General features: G+C 45.2%; 1 protein-coding gene across 3 annotated transcripts in view; it reads left to right on the plus strand.

Annotated features, from left to right (window-relative positions):
• The first annotated feature begins 3,978 nt into the window (after positions 1-3,978).
• The window catches only part of TDRP (testis development related protein), a 44,513-nt gene continuing 25,615 nt past the window's right edge, over positions 3,979-22,876 (plus strand). For 2 of the 3 annotated variants that reach the window (XR_004132871.2, XM_031440408.2), the window contains exon 1: positions 3,980-4,132. Coding sequence is in view for 2 of the 3 variants with exons in the window: in XM_031440408.2 (XP_031296268.1) it covers positions 4,022-4,132 (111 nt within the window). In the remaining variant the exon portion in view is untranslated. Of the gene's footprint in view, positions 4,133-22,876 lie in introns of all 3 variants that reach the window. The other variant, XM_031440409.2, reaches the window with a different exon arrangement.

Consider the following 22,876-nt stretch of genomic DNA (forward strand, 5'->3'; position numbering starts at 1 on the left):
TCCTTTCAGGTTTTTTTTTTTAAGTAGAGCTAAAATTGTAATCCAGGTCAGTGTGCTCCAAATTCTGTGTTCTTTCCATTAAATGAGATAATGTGTATAAAATAAAATGGGTGCCTGGGATGTAGCAAGACTCAGTAGCAGCTGTAGAGCTCAGTTTCACTTCTGCCAACACTGTTAAGTGGAGTCAGCTGATCAGTCAGTGAATACGAGGTGCATGTGCTCTTCTCGGCACCACACCAGGTATAGAAGGTATCTGAGAGGGTTTGAGAGCTGTGAAGGCCATGGAGTGTCATTTTTATTTTGATATACACCCACAGTTAAGCTTGGCACAGACAGAGACCACTGTGACATATCAGGCTGTGAAGTAGATCTTCAAGGCCACGTTGATCTTAAAGTTTACAGATTGCCTCGGTCTCCACATGTTACCAACGTCCCTCCCTCAATTTCGATAAAGACTGATGGCAGGGGCGTGGCAATTTCTGTGTAGGTCTTTGCTGTGGCAGGCGTAACCAGCAGCACATGGATACAGCTGGCCTCTTGGCCCACCCCTCTGGAATAACATGATTTCAAGTCCAGCTGCCTTCCCTGTTCAGATCAGCCTCTGTGCCAGCCCCCCGGGATGAGGAACTGTCCTCTGAAGCAGCTCAGATAGCCCTGGTTGCTAGAAAACTCTATGTGGTGCCCTTTAAAACTAACTTTGCCATAGTAAAATCTCACCAAGTTGAGCCTTCAGACAGAGATGGCACACTTGATCTTTGTTAACAGAGAACCTACACCAGCAAATTGTCAGCACTCTCAGCCAATAAAGGCCATTCAGGCTAATGTTAGTGGCTTCCTCCAAGGAGGGCTCAGTACACGGAAGTTTCTTTAACCACGTCCTTCTAGATCCAGAGACGGGCTCTTAAGTGTAGGGGTTGTATTTTGGTGACACTGGGTTGTGAAAGGTGCACCTCTTATGAACTTTAACGATAGCATTAGTTAATTTTATAAAACTCATAAATGAGTGTATGACTAAGGTCACATTCCTAGAACTCCTGAGAAGCCCTCAGAATTCCAGAATGCCTGAAGCTCACCTGCCCCCTCCCCTTGCCATAGGTACTGTGCTTTGGGTTGCTGGCCTTCCCTGCTGTCTTCCAGAAATAATGCAAAATGTTGTTTAAGTATTCTGGAATTTAGTTTTTTTAATTTAGTCAGCCTGGCCTTCTTATTCCAGATAAGATGGCCTGGATGTGCAAGGGGTTACAGTTTAACTTGCAAAGAAAATGTTCAAAGCACAGGAATGCGGATATGCAGATGTTTCGAAAGGAAGCCAGTGGTCTGGGCACAGCCCCCCCCCCCCCCTCTTTGGGAGAATCAAGGGATCCGTGTTATTTATTGAAGTGTTCTGAGTTGGGTTTCCACGTTTTGTTTGCAATGACCTGGAAGGGGCTGTGTTTGGATCCTGGCTTTGTTTTCTAACCTCTACTTTATGGTTTTTGACTTGTATCAATGTTTTTTCTTGCAGTGGGTTTCTTTTGACAGTAGCCTGTGGGCCCTGGGGTACAGGTTCATCCTGTGTTGGTAGTACCTGCCACAGCCATTGCCATGTGGACACTCAGGATTTCCATTCCCGAAGCCTCCCCAGCCCAGAAGGCCAAGCGTATTTGACCTGCTTTGAAAAGGTGTGTATACATACATTTTAAACATTCTTCTACATTCCCATGAAGAAGGAGGGCTTTAATTTCACCGGGTTGGGTGTTCTTTAGTAGGTGTTCTGTGGTTTTACATACGTTTGTAATCTTTGTGCCCAGTAGGTTGAGAGATATTTGGGGTCCTGGTAAGTGTCTGTGTTTATCTTATGAGCCTTGTGACTCACTGAGAATGGAAGGTGGGGACTCCTGGGCTTCTTGCCACAGTCTTGCTTTCCAGGTGACATTTAAAATTTGGTTTATCCCACTCAGCTCCTTGGCCCCTCCCAGGCCCTAACCCTAACCCTGTAACCACTGTGTCTGTCCTTGGGGCTCCTGCAGGCCTCTCCCAAAGACAAACTCAGAGCCTCTTCTGTTTCAAGTTTTGCTGCTTATCACTTCTGGAAAAACCCAGAAGGGACATTTGATATTTTTCTTTTCAGAGTCGTAAAGTTACAAAGTGTAAGAGAATGTTTATAGATGCCTACAGTTCTGGATTCTTTTTATAAAGTGTATTTTTAAATTCCTCAGTTAATACATACTTGGTGTGAAAACATAAGCAATGCTGAAATACACGGAATAAAAAGTTTCTCTGTAGATGTTAATTTGATAGATGCTAACAAACTGATGCTTTCCAGAAGCAGTGTGCCGTTCACTGCCACCCGCAGCCTGTGAAGAGTTCCCGGCGTAGCTCCTGACGCGGAACATCTCTGCAAACGTTTCCCACTTTGATAGGTGGGAAAATGGCATTTTACGCTCTTTTGTATTTCTCTGATTACAATGGAGTTGACTGTCTTTCAATATTTTATTGTTTGGCCCCTTTCTGAGACAGGAAGTAAAAGCCATCCTGTACTGGGAATGTGTGAGGTGCCTTTTGGTGAGAAGTAAGAGGGTGCCTCAGGGTGGGTCCTCCTCCAGCCCTGGCTGGGGTTCACCGTGACTGTGGCAGAACTGATCTCCTGCAGAGAAAGTGACAATTACCTGTCAGAGTCCCTTCTATTGCCTGTAAGCTACACCAGGTGGAGGGGGCACATGTCTCATCATCCATCGACGGTCAGGCTCCCAGGATGGAGGGACCAGCATGGTCCAGGCGGGTTCCAAGGTGGCCTGGCCAGCGCAGCTGTCCGCTGTGCTCTCAGGCCTTGGGCTCCTAACTGGACACTTTCAAAGCTCCCGTCCCTCGTCCCTCTGCCCCGCACGACTGAACAGGGTCCCTGCACCCACCTGGGCCGAGCTCAGGCTGCCTCCAGAGGCTACAGCCTGCTGTCCATTCCTGGGCTTAACTGCACCCTCCCTCCGCAGGTCCGTGCGCTCAGCGCCTCCGCCTTTGGGGTCCAGAACACCAGCCGCACAGGCAACCACCGGAGTCCCGCTGGCGGGCGCCAGCAGCACCCAGAGCCCTGGCTCAGAAGCAGCGCTGGGCGCGCGGGCGGGAACTGGAACCGCCCCCAGCCCCGCCCCCCGCGCCGCGAGCCGGGGACACTGGGCTGTGCGCACGCGCACTGCCCCCCATCGGCGTCTGGCGGCTGTCGCCATGGTGACCGGAGCCCGGCCGCCCCGCCCCCCAGGGACCTGGCCTCGCTGGACAGCGGGGTGAGGGGTGAGGGGGTCAGCTTGGGGTGGGGGGCGCGCTCGAAGTGAGGGGGGAGTCCCGCGGTGAGGGGGGACAGCTGAGGGGTGAGGGGCCTCTCGGAGTGAAAGTGACTGGGCCGAGGGGTGAGGGGTCCGGCCCCGGGTGAGGTGCGCTTGGGAGTTGGGGAGACCCCTAGGTGAGGGGGTCAGCTCGGGTTGGGGGGCTGCGCTCGGAGTGAAGGGGACCTGGCTGAGGGGTGTGGGTGACCCCGGGTGAGAGGTGAGGGGACCATCTCGGGATGGTGGGGGGACCCGGGGTGAGGCGGGAGGAGTCAGCTTGGGGTTCGGCAAGCAAAGTTAGGGCCTGGAGGGGCGGGGTGTGGGGGCGGGGACCTTGCTGGGGGAGGCGGAGCCTCGTCCTTGGGGTCCGGCCGGGAGCGGGGCCTGGCGGGGAGGGGGGAAGCAGTGACGGGGGTGGCCGCAAGCCGGGGGAGTGGGCTGGGGGTGTGGCCTGGCCTCCCGGCGGGTGGTGGGTCCGGTTGGGTGCCGGGACCCGGTCGGTGGCGGGTTGGGGTGTTGGGGTTGGGGACCTGGCCGGGGCGGGGGCGGGGGCCGAGTCTGGGGGGTGGGCCTGCCCCACAGCCCGGCCCAGCCTGGCCCCGCCCGGCCCCACTCGCCGCGTCCGGTGCTGCAGGAGCCGCAGCCCCAGCGTCCGCGCGGGGCGGCCGAGGAGGGGCGCGCACGGACGCACGGACGCGCGGACGCCGGAGCCCGCCCCGAGCATGTGGAAGCTGGGCCGGAGCCGGGTGCTCCTGGACGAGCCCCCCGAAGAGGAGGACGGCCTGCGGGGGGGGCCGCCGCCTGCCGCCGCCTCCGCTGCCGCCGCGGTGCAGGTGAGGGGTCGCAGGTGGGGGCGCGCAGGTCGGCGAGCCGGCAGGTGAGGCCTGGGCTGCGCAGGTGGAGAGGCGCACAGGTAGGGGTGCGCAGCCAGTGAGGACCCTGAGGCCGGTCGGGGGGCTGCAGCTGTGGTTCGTGGTGCCCCCCACATTAATAGTCACTGAACCCTGCGTCCTCGCTGTCCCCTACCCGCCGGTTCGGGAAGGCGGGTGCAGCCCGGGATGGGGAGGGCGACGGTCGCCCCCCGGAGCTCTTCCGAGTGGCCCTCAGGCCTCGGCCTTCCTGCGTGGGTGGACCCGCCGGTCTAGTGGAGGCCGCCCGAACCCTGGGCACCGGCTCCGCGCCGGCGACTGGGCCGGAATAACGGGCGAGGCCCGGGCCTCGGGAGCTGGTCGGCCTGCCCGGAGATCAAGCGCTTTTGGCGACCACAGCAGCGTGCGAAGTGGACTGAGTACTTGTTTGGATAACAAACAAATCTTAACCTTTGTGTGAACCTTTGGTTGGAGGAAGAAGGCAAATGTCCTTTATACAGAAAATCCAAAGACACTGGCCTTACTGGTTCAGAGATATGCCTGGAATGTTTAGAATTTTTTAATTAAAAAGGATCCAGGTGGATCCTGTATGCGTTACTTGCGCTGCCCCCACCCCTCTTCCTAGTGCAGCGTTCCTTTCCATGTGTATTGAATTTAGGTCAGAAATTCAGCTTTTTATTTTTTAAAGGACGATGGTCATAAAATTTATTTTTTGTTAGACGTTTGTAAACTCTCTTGCTGTTAAACCTGTTATGGAAGTTAGGGGTGATCTGTGTCTTTCTTCTCAGGACTTTTAAATAGTTCACAAGGTTCTTTCTTTCCCAGTTGGCGCTAAGTAACTTCCCTTGGGACTGAAGTTGTTTCATCTTGATAGATACTTTTTATAGGATTTAAATGCCCTTGATTAAGCATTTAAATATGATCTCTATCTGAAATGTCCTTCAGAAACCACTGTTTGCTAGTATCAGTGCTCGCCCTACTTCTTATTTTTTAAATCTCATAATTTTATGGTTACTCTAAACAGCAACTCTTAAAGATAATGTTGAGAACTTATGTGCGGTTTAAATGTGGTTACAGAGTTATTTAATTATGTAAATGACAATTGTTGGTCAAAAATGAGCAATATTGTTTTTTCTGAATGAACTCTTACAAACTTTAAATTGATTCTTCCTATGTTTTGCTTTCTTTCTCCTCATGAATCCTAAACCTCTTTTTTTCCCCCTCTCAGATTTCTAGCAGGGAACAGTGGGAAGGGTAGGAGATTGATCATCCATGTATATCCCAAGATTCAACTATATTAACATTTTTTTTCCCTGATCTTCAAGTTTACAGAATTATAAGCTATACTTTCTTTTTTCTCTGTATTTCTTGTGTGTATTTTAGTTGACTTTATGTTTTTAGGTACCCAACAAAATTAAGTAGAAAATATAGAGAGTTCCCATATACCCTCTGTCCCTGCACACGCACAGCCCCTCCCACCCCACAGCCACCCCGCCTCCCCCTCGCGCTATCAACACCCCGTTTGTTACAATCAGTGAACCTCCATGGACACATCATTTTCGCCTGGAGTCCATAGTTTACATCAGGGTTCCCTCTCGGTGTTGTACATTCTGTGGACAAGCATATAATGACATGAATTCACCATTACAGTGTCATATAGCATAGTTTCGCTGCCCTAAAAATCCTGTGCTCTGCCTATTCATTCCCCCCAACCCCCAAAACCTTGATCTGTTTACCAAAACCTTGATCTGTTTACTGTCTTTATAGTTTTGTCTTCTCCAGAATGTCAGAGCTGGTGTGGGGGAAGAGGATAGCTCAAGTGTTAGAGCACACGCTTAACATGCACCAGGTCCTGGGTTCAATCCCCAGTACTTCTAAAGAATAAATGAATAAATAAACCTCATCACCTCCCCCAACCAAGAAATAGAACTTTTTTTAAAAAAAAGGAAAATATATATAAAAAAGCAAGCAGAATGTCATAGGGTTGGAGTCACACATTATGTTTATTAGCTTCTCTTATGGATTAAGCAGTATGCATTTAAGTTTCCTCTGTGTCTTTTTGTGGTTTGATAGTTCATTTCTTTTTAACACTGAATAATATTCCACTATCTGGATGTACCAGTTTATTCGTTCACCTACAGAAGGGCACCTTAGTTGCTCCCAAGTTTTGGCACCACAAATAAAGCTGCTGTAAAACATTGTGTGCAGGGTTTTGTGTAGACATTAGTTTTTAACTCCCTTGGATAAATACCAAGGAGAGTGCTTCCTGGATCACAGGGTAAGGAGTATGTTTAGTTTTGTAAGAAAGCAGACTGTCTCCAAAGTGGCTGTACCATTGTGTGTGCCCACCAGTAGTAAATGAGAGTTACTGTTGCTTCCTGCCCTGGCTAGCTCTTCGCGTTGTCAGTGTCCGGATGCTGGGCACCACCATAGGGATGTAGTGGTGTCTCACTGTTTAATTTGCATTTCCCTGATGACATATGATGAGAATCTTTTTATTTTGCTTGTTTGCCATCTGTATGTCTTAACTGGTGCGCTGTCTGGATTTTTTGCCCCACTTTTTAAGTGGGTTGCTTTTCTCCTTATTGTTGGATTTTAAGAGTCCTTTGTGCATTTTGGATTACGGTCCTTTATCAGGTATGTCTTTACCAAATATTTTCTCTTCTGTGGCTTGTCTCTTCATTCTCTTAAGGTTATGTTTCACAGAGCAGTTTTTAATTTTGATGAAGTTCCCAGTCATCAGTGATTTCTCTCATGGGTCCTGTGTTCGGTAGTGCTGTCTCTGACGTCATCACCACACCCAGAGCCATCTGGATTTTATCCTGTTATCTTCTAGGCGTGAGATTTGACTGCAGTTTTTATGTTATTTTATTAATGGTATCTGTAGTTTAATGTGTTGAAAGGACTTTAATATAGAAAAACAGACTTTTTGTGACAGGTTAGTCATACTCTAAATTTAGTTCATTTCATCAGGAAGATCGATCTTTATCCCAAAACCAGCTTGTCTTAAAATTAAATTTTAAAATTCATGACAAGTCTACCATAAGACTTCTACCTACAAAACTTTAAAGTCGAAAGAGGTAGGAATTAATACATGAGAAGGATTTAGTGTATTTGTTAAATTCAGTGTCTCATTAGAAAGTTCTCATTCTGTTTCATTTTCAGTCTTTTGCGCCCCCCCCCCCCCCCCAGTCAGTCAGCCAGTTCATGTTAAACATATGGGCTGGGAGTACAATTTGCCTTACCGTAGAAAGGCATGTAGTTTGTATTCACATCTGCTCTGTTCAGCTTACTTGAAAATTAGGTCAAACGGCTGTAATCTGTGTTTTCTTTTAGAAAAGAAAGAGTAGTTTAATGTTAGGTTCTGTAAGTGTGAAGCGTGAAGCGTTCAGTCATTGCTCGTATCTAAGAAGCACTGTTACCACAGTAGCTCAATATTGTGGGAAACGAGTTTCCCTGAGCTGCGCTTAGCTGATTGCCCTTTTTTGTCATGAACACACGTCCATTTCGTATGAAGGTGTGACAGCGAGGTTTTAAAGGGTGAATCATGTGTCGTAATCATTTAACAAAGGGAGACTTAAACATTTTAATGAGTCTAATATTTATTTAAAAAGCAAATCTGCTCTGCATATGGTAAAAGATTTCTGGATAGTAAATGTTAGGTCATCTTCCTTTTTCCAGAGGGAAGAATTGTTACATTTTTTGTGTGGCCATCCGTGAAACATTTGTGCGTATACATAAATGTGTGTTTGAGTCATACATTTGCTTTCCCACTACGAACATTTTTCTGCACTTTGAATTGTTATCTCAAAAATAGAATGTGTATATCATGGAGCACTTCCCGTCTCAGCACTGCAGCTGAAAAAAAATCATGTTTAAGGCTGTGTATTAGTAAAGCCAAAATTTGTCTAACTGGGCCTCTTCTGATGGATTTTGAGGTCCTGAGCCCGGTTTAGGCACTGCTGGCAGTTCTGGGGGGAGCTGCAGGAGGAGGGTGCCCGCTGGCCAGGCTGGTGCTTCGTGTGTGTGTGTGTGTGTGTGTGTCTGTGTGTGTGTGTGTGTGTTTCAGTGTTGTGGGCTATTTTCTGGTGTGGAGATACAGATTTTTAAACCCTAGACTTCTATCAATGGCCTTTAGGAGGTTATTTCTAGTCTCTTTGTATTACAAACATGAGCATAAATCGCTTCACTTATCTGTGGATAAATGTTCAGAAGGGGAGCTGCAGAGGCCAAGGGGACAGACATTTATAGTTTCAACAGATGTCTCTCAGTTGCCCTTCTAGCTGGAAAATAGATTGTTTTATCCAAATTGTTCTAAACATACATAAAAGTTTTCCAATAACTGAATTGAGTATCTTTTTTTAAATTGACATTTTAATAACTTAAAATGCATTTCCTCAGTTGTCCCAGCCCTGTTCCAGCTCCCAGGAGCTGTGTTTAGCTACTGGTTGCTGAGTTGGACAGCACAGTTCCAGACTCTCCCCCGCAGACTCAGCTCAGCTCCTTCAGGGTTTGTGGATTCTCTCGGTGCCTGGGCCGTGGAAGCTCTGTAGGAATCAGTGAGGCAGGTCCCAGGGGTCCCCGGTTCTCCGCGACGTCCTAGCACAGTGAGGACCTGAGGATGGAAATGACTAGGGTCAGTGTCTCTCTCAGGCCCTCGCACGCTGCTCTGTGTGGTGTTTACCTGTGAATGCTTGTGTTCAGCATTTAGATTGAAATTGTTATTCCTCAGAGTTCAAAATCCTAACTCATATGATTCACTTTTACTGATTTGTTACTAGATCTTAAGGTCATGTGACTTAGAATATTCTTTAAAAATTGCTACGTATTATTACACTTGTGTTAGACTCTGGGTTTCAGTATGTGCGTCCAACTGAATTTGAAGATCACCAAACAGTGTAGCTCACCTGTCCTCCTCGCCTCGCCCAGACCTTCCCAAGGTGGGTGCTCTTTCCCTTGGGTGAGGCTGGCGGTGCTGACTCTGCCTTAATGAGGTTGTCTGCTGGGAAGGATGCCTGCCTTTGCCTTACGTCTGGGCTTGGGGAGTGAGGTGGGTGCGCAGGGGTAAGAAGCCCTCGCTTTGGGACTGAGAGCCAAAGCCTGAAGCTCAAGAGGGCGTCTGTCCATTACTTCTGAGTGAGCCAAGATCCAGGGACAGCCGCTTGAGTCCTGTGCACCTTGCCTCGTTCCCTGCTCCCGGGTCGCACGTCGAGTGAGCTCTTGTCTGACTGGGTGCCGTGGATAGTCTGATAAACCAAAGTGTCTGCCTTGAGTCTGCAGAATCTGAGGAGAAGAGGGATCCAGCAGGCAGAGCGGAAGACAGGGTTCTCACCGGAGACCCGGGAGGCTCTGGCCAAGGCAGAGGAAGTGTCCCTAGGAACTCCTTCTCTTTCCTTGATGATAATAAATATGTGTTAAAGAAAGAAAACTATGGTTCAGCTTTATAATCTTATAGACGGGAGTACGATATTCTGTACAAAATGTACACTATTGCAACTAAGTGGCAGATACTGATCTGTTGTTGGGCTACAACATACAGCAGATGGAAGTCTTTATTTGGTAGAGGTGTTTCTTAAAGTAAGTGACGGTCTGGAGGTGGGATTCCGGCTCCCGCCGCCTGCCAGGCACTGTGGTGAGGGCTTCCTGTGTTGTCGCAGAGCCTGGCGGCAGCCCGGAGGGGCAGATGCAGTGGATCCTCGGTGGTCGTGCATTCCATCCTTGCACAGTTACTAGCAACCCCCAAGCCAGTGGTTGTGGTGCTTGCAGTCTCTCAGAGACGTCTGCAGAGCGGAGAACATTCTGAGTCCCACACACGTTCCCAGCCAAGGGTGAACAGGCGAAACCCTGACTTCTCACTCCAGCGCTCACGCTGTAAACAGGTGTCCTCTCTGCAGTCGGGTGCCATGTTTTTCATAGTTCTGTTCTTTTTTATTGGTGATTTTGCTGGTTTAATACCCCCAGGCTCAGTGCTGAAGTGCCGTCTGGTGTCCTGACTGCTGGAGGATGGGGATGTGTCTCAGGGAGGAAGTGCGTGTCCGGGAGGCTTCGTTCAGGGTGTGTTGGCCATGGGTCCAACATTAATGACTGGAGAGCATGTGTTAAATGAGTGCTTGTCCAGAAAAACGCTTACAAGGTCATGTGTTGATTGACTGATGAAGACGCTGTGGCCAGAGGCCGGCAGGGAGCTGACTGATGTTTCCTCCGAGAGCCCTGACTCAGCGCTTGCTGACTTGTTGTTCACGGTGACCTTTATCTGCGTACTCCAAATAACAGTCATCAGCTGTATTTTGCAGTTGAGGAACTTAGGAAGTTGAAAGCTTGTGTAAGTTACGTAGCTGCTAACAGGGATCTGAATCCAGGTTTCTCTGAGTTCGTATTTTTTGCTACACTCTTTCTCTTACCTTACAGGTCATTATAAATTTGGGATAACATTTGTCTTCATTTTCCAAATATTCATATTTTATATTAAAAAATACTAGGGCTTCAACAATTAATGCTTTAAAGAGCATTGATAAAATTGTGTTTTGGCTCAAATTTCAGTATAAAGAACTTCATCGTATGCTTTTACTTTTTGCTGTGTTTAAGTTTTATAATAATGAGTGTGTTTGCAAAAGTCTTCCTGTGGGAGGTGGATGGTTCTCTGGAGAATTAGTGTTTGAAAAGCATGGGAGCATGGTGAGACAGGAACTGTTGGACATCCGCCTGCCTTTCCTCCATACACCTCCTTTTCACTTAAGTACTTGAGGGGGAGCAGGTAGAATGTCAGCTGGTTCTTGAGGAATGAGAGTGAGAAAGGGAGGAGATGGCAGCGGACTGGGAGCAGAAGACCCACAGCAGGTTTGGGGGTGGAGGATGAGCCAGCTGGACTGGCACAGGAGGTTTATACGGGGAGAACTGGGAGGCCGCATCAAGGAGTTGAACCTCACCTCTTAGAAGAATTTTGAAGGCTTTGGAGTGAGGGCTTTCTGCTCTTTTACAAGGAATCCGTGTCTGAGGAGGTGGGATTAGAGGCAAGATGCAGATAAAACAGGATTCTAGTGTAAGGGTTCAGATGGGAGATAAAAGCCTGGGTTCTGGATTGATTGGAAGCCAAGAAAAACGGGAAGAAGTGAGCTTGCCAAGGCCGGTGGAAGGGAGCTGGTGCCTTTGGAGGAGAGGGTCAAGGCTGAAGGGCAGCTGGAGTGACCGGGACAAAGGTGTCACCTGTGGCAGCAGCTGGGGAGCCAAGGGCTTCGGTGGCAGGATGCTGAGTCGGTTGTAGCCAGGTCGACATTGAGACCACGTCTAACATCCGATCGAAGGGCCTCGCAGCTGTTGTGCTGGGGGGAGAAACTGAAATGCTCATCATTTGTGTGTAAAAAATTGCAAGAATCTGGCTCTCCATTTCAGAACTTGCTGGTCAGCTGATGGGTGAGCTGGGATGGGGGAAAGGGGGTGGGCAGCGTGGTGCCAGGAGGCTGTCCCTGATTGTGTGACGTTAGATGACTTAGTTACTCCCTCTCCAGAATCCCTGATTTAAGTTTCGGTTTAGGGCAGGCATGGGCAGGCTTACTGTCAAGGGGTGGGTGGGCCGCACGGTCTTCGTCACAACCGCCCAACTTGCAGCTGTCTGTGCTGCGCGGCGAGGACACCTGTAAGTGAGCAAGTGTGGCTGCATTCCAGTAAAATTCTACTCACACAAACGGGGCTGGGCGTCACTTGCTGGCCCCTAGGGTAGACTAAGGGACCTTTGAAGTCTCTTCTGACTCTGAGGTGGCTTTACTCATTGGAGGTCTGACGTGGAAGGTGTTACGATTTAGGGCACAAATAGGAGGTCTTAATTGCTGAACTTGGAAGTAAATGGCAGTCCTAGAGCTCATCTGTATTCTCCCTGGGCTTACATTTTATTAATTAACAAGTGTGCCTTTGTGTAGCTTGGCGTGCTGTCACGTAAGTTAGTTGTCTTGTTTGGTCCTTTCTCTCACTCCATGATGAAACGAGTGATGCTTTTATGGTCACGAGGAGACGCTAAGAACAGCATGTGCCCATAGGCACCATCTTAACCCTAACAGAGCACAGAGGTGAGAAGGAACTGGGAGACTTTTTTTGTAGATAGTGAGAACTCTGTGTAACGGTGTTCATCATCTTAGTTCTGCAGAGCCTGGGGGCTGAAAGGTACCCTTCTGAGAAAGACTGCTGATTTCCCCTCAATGTCAAGTGTTCATTGGCTGCACAGCTCCCCAGCCGACACTGCAATTTCCAGCATCCTTTGCATGAGCAGTGGCTCTGGGTCCAAGAGCTGGTCAGTTACGTATGAGAGGAGGCCGTGTGTGCACCTCCTGGATGTGTCCTTCTCTCCACGTGGGCTTGTGGTTTTGGCGGGCCATCTTCTGACCCGTGGAGGAGAGCAGAATCCAGAGGTGTGTTGTACTGTGCTGTGCTGTGCTGCAGGAGCAAATTTTATTATAGCCCAGAGGCTTTATTACACAATTCTCCCCAGTGGCCCACTGTTAGTCATGTACCAGTTACTTCATTCTACCTCTTCTGTATCAGTTACTTAAACTTTAAAATAATTCTTGGTGTGATTTAGTGTTTCCTTGTAACTGTTTACATCTCTTTTAAGATCTTTGCCGAGTATTTGGCTGTCGCTAATACTAAGCTTGTTCACTGAAGATGAATAATAGTTTTTTAAAATAAAAAGTTGTTTTATAGTGATGGTGTTTTAAAAAATAAATGGGGAAGTTTGGCCCCATGGTATGATTACAGACATTTTGTTTGATGGGGCAAGAAAGTATGCTAAGAAATGTTACAGGGAAAAGACTGTGTATGACCATAGTTAAGAGGGATGATAACCCACACCTTTCCACTTTTGTCATAAAGATGTATATCACCGTGTTGGTTTTTTTTTTCCCTGATACCAAGCAGTTCTCCAGTTCCCCGACACCAACTGGGTGTCCTTCAAGTCAGTTCTGTTCTGACACTAACTACCTAAAGTTAGCACAGACCTGCAAGTTAAGGGCTGGGTCTCACAGGACTTCAGGGCTCAGCCACAGACGGGGTGCCCAGGCAGACTTGAGAGCAGTGATGCCAGCACAGTGGTGGAAAAGAAGCCCCAGACCTGCACCCCCACAGACACTGACTCAACAACACACGGTCCAAAAAGCCTTTATGACTCCAGCAACCAGTTAAGCAGTTGCAGTTAAGCCAGGCGAGCATGAATCCAGGAACATCTGTGTTGAAACAGGCACGGAAAGCTGCTTCATTTCACTCACAATAGCCACCCCCACAAGTGACACACCTCAGTGCACCTGGTGGTAGGCGCCAAACTCGGGCCTTGTCCTTCTGGAGGGAGACGGCAGCGTGGAGCACGTGCCCAGTGTTCTGGCTGTCTGAGAAGCTGCTCGAGGGACTGGTTTCTGGCTCACCTGATTGGCCCACTGGGTATGCTGGGGGCCACTGAGGACAGACGAGAGCCCAGCTGCTGGCTGCAGAGCCAGAGAACCTGGGGGACAGACAGATGGCAGAGGGAGGAAGAAGAAACTGGAAAACTCTCTAATGCACAAGCTCAGAGAAGGCACTCCCAGAGAAGATTTGAGAGGCTCCGAGTCTCTAGCCAGGCTGATGGGTGAAGGTCTTTCCCCGTATGAAGCCAGTCTGTAAAGACTGGTAGAAGGGGCTATTTTTTCAAATCCCCAAATCCTAGCAAAAAATAATGAGGCATATGAAGAAACAGGGAAATAAGGTCCCATCACAGGAACAAAATAAATATCCAGGAACTGCCCCTCTAGAAGCTGAAATCTCTGAGCTTCCTAGGAATACAACATAATTGCCTTAAACTCAAAAAACTGTAAGAGAACATAAAGAACTAACTGCAATCTTGAAAATGATGCATGAACAAAATGTGAATATCAACAAAGTACAAAAAAGAACTGAACAAATTCTGGAGCTGAAGAATTCAATAACTAAATTGAAAAATTCTCCAGAGGGGTTCAACTACAGAACCAACCAAGCAAAAGAATCAGTGAATTTGGAGACAAGTCACTTGAAATTACTGAGTTGGGAGCAGAAAGAACAAAGAATAACAAAGCGTGTAGAAAGCATAAGAGACTTGTGGGCTGTGAATAAGTGGACTGACATATGCAGTACGAGAGAACTAGAAGGAGAAAAGGGCAGAGAGCATGTTTGAGGAAACAACAGCACAACACTTCCCAAATCTGAGGAAGGAAATGAACATTAAAATTTAAGAAGCTCAAAGAGGCCCAAACCAAGACACATTATAACAAAACTGTCAAAAGGCAAAGGCAGAGAGAGAATCTTGAAAGCAGCGAGAAAAAAGCGAGTTGTCTCATACAAGGGAGCTCCCTTAAGATCTTCAGTGAGCATTTTGGGTGTAACATTACAGGCTGGGAGGGAGTGGGATGCTGTATTCAAAGTGCTGACAGAAAAAAAAGAAAAAGCCAACCAAGAAAACTGTATCTGGCAAAACTGTCCTTCAAAAATGAAGGAGAAATAAAAGCTCCTAAAGAAACAAAAGCTGAGGGAGTTTATTGCCACTAGACTTTGCTTTACCAGAAATACTAAAGGGAGTCCCTTCAGGTTGAAATGAAAGGATGCTAGGTATAACATGAAAACATGTGAAAGCATAAAGCTCTTTGGTAAAGGTAAATATATAGACAGATACAAAATTCTGTAACACTGTAATAGTGGTACATAAGTCACTTTTAGTTTTGGTATAGAACTTAAAAGCATAAATAACTAACAACTATAAGATATTAAAAGATGTAATTTGTGACATTGGTAACATAAATGGAGGGGAGATGTAAAGGAGCAGAATTTCTGTATGTGATGAAGTTAAATTGTTATCAGTTTGGAATAGATCATTGTAACTGTAGAATGAATTATGTAACCCCCCATGAAGAAAATACCTACAGTAGATACACAAAGGAAAATGAGAACAGAGTCACGGCGCAGCACCGCAGAAAACCAGTGACATACAGAGGGAGGAAGTGAGAGCAGACAGAAAAAGGAGCAAACTGTAAGAGAGGCAAGAAACAATCTACAACATGGAAATAATAAGTGCTTCCCTGTTGGTAATGACTTCAGTGTAAATGGATTAAACTCCCCAATTAAAAGACATAGAGTAACTGAATATATTTTTTTCAAGTATGGCAGTATATCAGACAAATAAGTCAAACTGTCAGAAGAGACAGAGAAAATCATAATACAACTGTATGTATATTACATATATAATATACGTATGTGTTACAGATATGTATAAAATCAGGGCTTCCAAATATATGAAGCAAACACTGGCAGAACTGAAGACAGAAATAGCAACATAATAATGTAGGAAGCTTGCATACTCCACTTCCAGTAATGAATAGAACAACCAGACAGAAGATCTGTAAGGAAACAGTAGACATGAGTAACACTCTGGACCAAACAGACCCAACTGGACTATACAGAACATTTCACCTAACGACAGCAGAATACACACTTTTCTCAGGTCTACAGAGAACATTCTCCAAGAGAGATGACATGTGAGGCCATAAGACAAGTCTTAACAAATTTAAGAAGACTGAAATCACACCAGAGATCGTTCTGAACCACAGTGGAATGAAACTGGAAACCAGTGGTTAAAGGACAACTGGGAAAGTCACAGATATGTGAAATTAACACACTACCGAATGACCAATGGGCTAAAGAAAAATCACAAGACCAGAAAATATCTTGAGACAAATGAAAACAAAAACACAAGATACCAGAATTTATGGGATGTGGCAAAACAGTATGAAGAAGGAGTTTATAGTGGCAGATGCCTGTGTTAAAAATTAGACCTCAAGTCAACAACCTGTATTTACACTTTAAGGAACTAGAAAAAGAACAAACTAAACTCAAAGTTAGCAAAAGGAAGGAAATCGTAAAGATTAGAGCAGAGATTAATGATTAAAGAGTAGAAAAATATTAAAAAATTAATCAAACTAAGAGTTGGTTTTTTGAAAAGATTAACAAAATTGACAGACCCTCAGAGGGAAAAAACCAAAAATCAGAAATGAAAGATGTGATATTATAACTAATGTCAGAAATAAAAATGATAAAAGACAGCTACGAACAACTAGAAGATATGGATGAATTCCTAGAAACATACAACCAACCAAGGCTTAACATGAAGAAATAAAAACCTGAACGATGTATAACTAGTGATGAGTTTGAATCCGTAATCAGCAACCTCCCAACAAAGAAAAACCTTAGAGCAGATGGTGTCACTGGAAAATTCTGTCAAACATCTAAAGAAGAATTAACAGCAATACTTCCTGAACTCTTCCAAAAATTGAAGAGGAAGGAACAATCCCAAACTCGTTTTATGAGGCCAGCATTACTCTAATAGCAAAATCAGAAAAAGATACTATAAGAAAAGTATATAATGTCTCTCATGAATATTGATACAAAAATCCTCAACAGAATAGTAGCAAGCCAAATTCAGCAACACGTTAAAAGGATGATCACTAGGACCAAGTGGGGTTTAGTCCTAGAGGGCAAGGATGACATTTGAAACATTTGAAAATCAATGTGTAACACACGACATTAACTCAGTGAAGGAGAAAAACCACATAATCATCTCAACTGAGGCAGAAAAAGCGTTTCACAAAATTCAGCACCTTATCATGACAAAGCATTCAACTAATTATAAATCGAGGGCACGATCACAACATAATTAAGACCATATGTGGAAAGGCTACAGCTAACATCCTACTCAGTGGTGAAATACTGAAAGCTGCTTCTCTAAGATCAGTAATAATGTAAGGATGCCCATTCTTACCTCTCCTGTTCCATATAGTACTGGAAGTCCTAGTCTGAGCAGTTAAGCAAGAAAGAGACATAAAAGGCATCTGAATTGGAAAGGAAGAAGTAAAATTACCTCTGTTTGAAAATGAAATGATCTTATACATAGAAAACTTAAAGATTCCACAAAAACCTGTTATAACCAGTAAGCAAATTTGAAAAGTTGCTGGATATAAAGTCAGTTGTGTTTCTATATAGTACAGTGAAAATTCCAAAAAGGAGATTAAGAAAAAAAATCCCATTTACAGTAGCATCATAAAGAATGAAAAACTTAGGAATATATCTAACCATGGGGACAAAGAAGCTGTAATGCTGAAACTAGAAAACATTGCTGAAAGGAATTAAAGAAGACAAGGGTAAGTAGAGAGACATCCTGTGATCGTGGAGTGGAAGACTGAACATTGTTTAAGTGTCCACGCTGCCCAGAGTGAGCTGCAGGTTCACTGCGTCCCAACCAAATCCAATGGCTGTTTTTGCAGAAATAGAAAAATCTATTTTGAGATGGACATGAAGTCAATCCTAAAGAACCATGACTAGCCAAAATGCTTTCTGAATAGGCCCCAATTTTTTTCTTGAAAGACAAAGCTGGAAACCTCACACTTCCTGACCTCAAAACATTACAGACTATAGTAACATAAACATTATGCTACTGGCATACAGACAGACATACAGACCTGTGGAACAGACTAGAGAGCCCAGAAATAAACCCTCACTTGTGTGGTCAGATAATCCTTGACAAGAGTGAGAAAAACACACAATGGGGAAAGAACAGTCTCTTCAGCAAATGAAATTTAGAAAACTGGCTATCCAAATTCAAAAGAATGAAGTTGGATCTTGATATTATACCATATACAAAAGGTAATTCAAAATGAATTAAAGACCTAAATGTAAGGCCTGAAACTAGAAGACTCCTAGAAGAAAACATAGGTAAAATGTTCTTCATGTTAGTCTTGGAAATGATTTCTTGGATATGCCACCAAAAACACAGGCAACAAAAGCAAAAATTGACAGGTTAGACTACATGAAACTTAAAAACTTCTGTGCAGCAAAGGAGACAATCAGCAGTAAAAAGGCAGCCTGTGGAGTATTAGCAAACCATATGTCTGATAAGGGGTTAACATCCAGAATATGTGATGAACTTCAACTCAACACCAAAAACAAAAACAAAACAAACCCCTCCCAAAACAAGCAAAAAAACTTATTAAAAAAATGGGCAAAGAACTTAAGGATACATTTCTCAAAAAAAAAAAAAATTATGCAAGTTGCCTGTATTTTACTTGCTTGGAAATGCAAATCAAAACCGTAGTATCACTTCACACACAGGATGGCCACTATCAGAAAAACAGAAAATAACAAGGGTTGGCAGGGATGTGGAGAAATTGGAGCCCTGTACACTGTTGGTGTGGATGTAAAATGGTGCAGCTGTTGTGGAAAACAGGATAGAGATTCTGAAAAAGGTTTAAAAATAGAATTACCATATGATTCAGTAATCCTGTTTCTATCTTTCTACCTGTCTATCAACCAATCCATCCATCCATCTGTATCTCACAATGGCCAGAAACTTGAAACAGCTGTAATACCTATCAAAGCGTGAATGGATAAAGAAAATGTGGTGTATACACACATTGTTGGAGCAGCAGTGTTTAGCCTCTGAAGAGAGGGAAATGTTCCAATACTGATGAGCCCTGGGGACACTGTGCTAAGTGGAAGAAGCCCGCCACACAGAGACGGGCACTGCACGATTCCACTTACATGAGGTATTGAAACAATCAAAGTCTCAGACACAGAAACTAGAGCTGGGTGCCAGGGGCTAGGGAGGTCAGGGAAAGGGGGCGTGCTGCTCAGGGGGTGGCAGTCTCAGTTTTGCAAGATGGAAGAGCTCTAGCGTTCTGTTGTAGAACAACATGATGTAGTCAGTACTGTACTTGCTACAGACTGAAGGTCCCTATCTTCCCCCAGATTTGTATGTTGGAACCTAGTCCCCAAGGCAGTGGGGTTAGGAGGAGGGGCCTGTGGGAGGTGATCAGGTCATGAGGGTGTGGGGCCTCATGAATGGGATTAGTGCCCTTAGAAATGAAGCACTGGGGAGCTCCCTTGCCCCTCCTGCTATCTGAGGACACAGGGAAGATGCCGTCTGTGACCCAGGAAGGGGCCTAATCACACACTGGATCTGCAGGCCTCTTCATCTTGGATGTCCATCCTCCAGAGCTGTGAGAAATTTCTGTTGTTCATAAGGCAACTGGTCTGTTGTATTGTGTACGGCACAATCCCAAACTGAGACAGCACTATATACTTAGAAATGGTTAAGACGGTAAATTTATTTATTTATTTTTTAACCAAAATAAAAAAGTGGGTGCCCAGGCTGCCCATGCTTCAGTCCAGCTGACTGCAAGTCGGGTTCCGTGTTCTCACATCAGGTTCCATAACTCACTAGGACAGCTTACAGAAATGCAAGAAGGCACTTTATCTAGGATTACTGGCTTATCAGAAAGGATGAAACTCAGGAACAGCCCATTGGAAGAGATGCAGGGAGCCCAGTGTGTGGGGAGGGGCACCGAGCTTCCTTGACCTCCCAGCAGGTGAGTGCCAGCACCAACCTGGAGGCTCCCAGACCCTGCTACTTAGGGGACTTTATGGGGGCCCCGTTGCCTGCGCAAGGCAGATTAGATTAAATCCCTGTCCACTGGTCCTTGAACTCAGTTTTAGTCTTTCCATCCCAGAGGTCGGGGCGGGGCAGGGGAGGCACTGAGAGTTCTAACTGTAGGGGTTGGCTTTTCTGGTGACCAGCCCCTATCCTGAAGCTCTCTAGCCCCCTCAGACCCCTATGCGTCATCTCATTAGCATACAAAAGACTAAATTCCAGGCCTTTGGAAGCTTTGTGCCAGGAAACAGGGACACAGACCAACTATTTTTTACTGTACCAAACCCTCAATATTTGGTTTGTTATAGATGTGCATGGATTTCAAATTAGACTTTTAATTAAATATGTAAGTGTTTTATTTAAAACTTTTAAAGAGGATAAAGTCTCAGTTTTTCTCTGTGTTGTTCCTCTTGCTTTTATGCTTAGAAAGGCATTTCCTTCCTTGAGATCAGATTCTTCCAGTCCCTTTATGGCTTCACTTAAAAGGAACAACTCTTTCATCCGTGTGGAATTTATTTTTCTGCCTGTTATGAAAATAAGATTTAAGTTTTTTTTCTCTCAAAATAGATAACCATTTGTCCTAAATCTGTTGTTTTTTTTTTTTTTAATCATTGTTCTTTTACCCTCTTTGTCATGTCACTCTTAGTAAGATCGCTGTGTGTTAGGTTTGTTGGGTTTTCCATTCTGTTCCCTTGAATTCTGCTGTATATTCTTGTTCCCCTTCCACAGCCCTGCTTACTGAAGTTTTATATTTAATAACTGGTGGCACCCGTTGTCTTTCATTAGACTTTTAGAAATGTCTTCCTTTTCCTGTTTACTTTCTGTGTGTCTGTGTCTTACTGAGCTAGATTATTATCTTTTTTGTTTTTAATACAACCTTATTTTTTAGAGCAGTTTTAGGTTTGTTGCCAGAGAATAGGTTCTTTCCTCATGCAGGAAAGAATTCAAGAGTGAGGCATAGTAAAGTGAAAGCAAGTTTATTTAGAGAGATGCACACTCCATGGACAGAGTGTGGTCCATCCCACTCAGAAGGGAGAGCTGCTCAGGAGACACACAGTCCATAGGCAAAATGTGGGCCATCTCTAAAGGCGAGAGGGAGAGAGGCTGAGAGGTTTGGGGGTGTTTAGGTTAAAGTAAAAGTAGATACACACTCCACAGAGTGCAGGCCGTCTCAGAAGGCAGGAAAGAGAGTGACCACGAGGGGTGAAGTTGTTGGGTTGACGGGCTGAGTAATTTCATGTGCTAACAAGTAGGAGGATTATTCCAACTCTTTTGGGGAAGGGGTGGGGATTTCCAGGAATTGGGCCCCCTCACCCACTTTTTGACCTTTTATGGTCAGCCTGGGAACTGTCATGGTGCCTGTGGGTGTGCCATGAGGCTCAAGGTCTACTGGAAGAGGAATCTTCCACCACCCTGGTTCTAACCAGTTTGTCCTGTCCTCAGTTGCTGTGTCATTCCTTCAGTGATTGTGCCCTGACCCTTCCCTCCTGTCTCAGGTTCACAGCAAAACTGAGGATAAGGCACAGAGATTTCCCACATACCCCCTGCGTCCACCCATGCACAGCCTTCCCCACTATCAACATCCCCACCAGATGGTACATTGTTACGACTGGTGAGCCTCTGTTGACACAGTATACAGCCAGAGTCCATGGCTTACATTGGAGTTCATGCTTGGTGGTGTACAGTCAGTGGGTTTGGACAAGTGTATCATGACATGTACCCACCATTATAGTGTCGCACAGAGCAGTTTCACTGCCCTAAATACGCTCTATGCTCTGCCTGTTTCTCTCTCTCCCCCCTCAGCCCCTGACAACCACTGGCCTTTTTTCTGTCTTCTTGGTTTCACCTTTTCTAGAATGTCCTAGAGTTGGAATCACAGACGTATCCTTTTCAGATTGGCTTCTTTCACTTAAGATGCATTTAAAGTTCCTCCATGTCTCTTCATGGCTTGAAGGCTCATTTCTTTTTAGCTGAATAATACTCCACTGTCTGGACGCACCAAGTTTATTTATCCATTCACCTGCTGAAGGACATCTTGGTTGCTTCCAAGTTTTGGAAATTATGAATGAAGCTTCTGTAACATCCATGTGCAGATTTGTGTGTGACAAAATTTTGGGCTTCTCTGGGTAATACTGAGGCATGTGATTGCTGGACTTTATGGTTAGTGTATGTTTATTTTCATAAGAAACTGCCAAACTGTGTTCCGAAGAGACTTTTTCATGTCACATTCCTGTCAGCAGTGAGAGCTCCTGTTGCTCTGCACGCTCAGCAGCATTTGGTGGTGTCCGTGTTCTGCAGTTTGGCCGTTTTCATAGTGTGTAGGAGACCTGTTGTTTTAATTTGCAGTTTCCTGATGAGATATGATGTTTGTCATCTTTTCTTATTTACTATCCATATATCTTTTGTTTAATGCTTGTTTTCCATGAAATAGATGTGTTGTGTACCCCCTGATATTTAAATGAGCACACACTAAGGCTGGGACACTAGTTAAAACTGACCTCTGTGATTATTCATTCTTGCACGGGAAAGTGGAAAACAGGCTGTTTTTGTATGGGAAAGTAGAAACTCACCTTTTTGGTTTCACCCTGTATATCATCTTTTGTGAGGGGTCTGTTCAGGTGTTTTGCCCATTTTTAAATTGAGTTTTTATCTTCTTATTGTTGAGTTTTAAGAGTTCCTTGTATATATTGGACAATAGTCCAAATACCTGATAGATACTTGTTTTGCAAATATTGTCTTCAGGTCTATGGATTTTTTTCTCATTTTCTTGAATTTCACCTTTTCTTCTTGTATCCCCCACTCCTGAGGACCATGATGTAGAGCAGATGGCAGTGGCTCACTATCCGGAGGGACTTGGGGAAGAGGCGAGTGGGCTTAGATCCGAGTCTTCTGACGCCTGAGTGACTTGGAGCAGCGCTGTGTCTGCCCCCACTCCATGTGGAAGTCACGCTGCCAGACCAGTAATTTGAGAAGAAATTGTTCTCTAATGCTTAGTCTTGCCATTCAGGTAATGATTTTTTATCTTCATTTATTCAGGTCATCTTTTTAAAATAATTTGTTAAGGTAATGTGTAATTTTTTTTCCTGGACATGTTAAATGTTATTGTCTTGAGAGTAGCATTTTTTTCTATTCTTTTTAACTGCAATAAAACTTTATTTTGGTATGTTTAGTTTATATTTAGCCATTTCACTAGGTCTGATGGTTCTTCATTTGGGGCTTTTCCATTTTCTAATTATATGGTCTTT

This window comes from Camelus dromedarius, chromosome 22 (assembly GCF_036321535.1).
Source record: "Camelus dromedarius isolate mCamDro1 chromosome 22, mCamDro1.pat, whole genome shotgun sequence".
Classification (NCBI taxonomy): Eukaryota; Metazoa; Chordata; class Mammalia; order Artiodactyla; family Camelidae; genus Camelus; species Camelus dromedarius.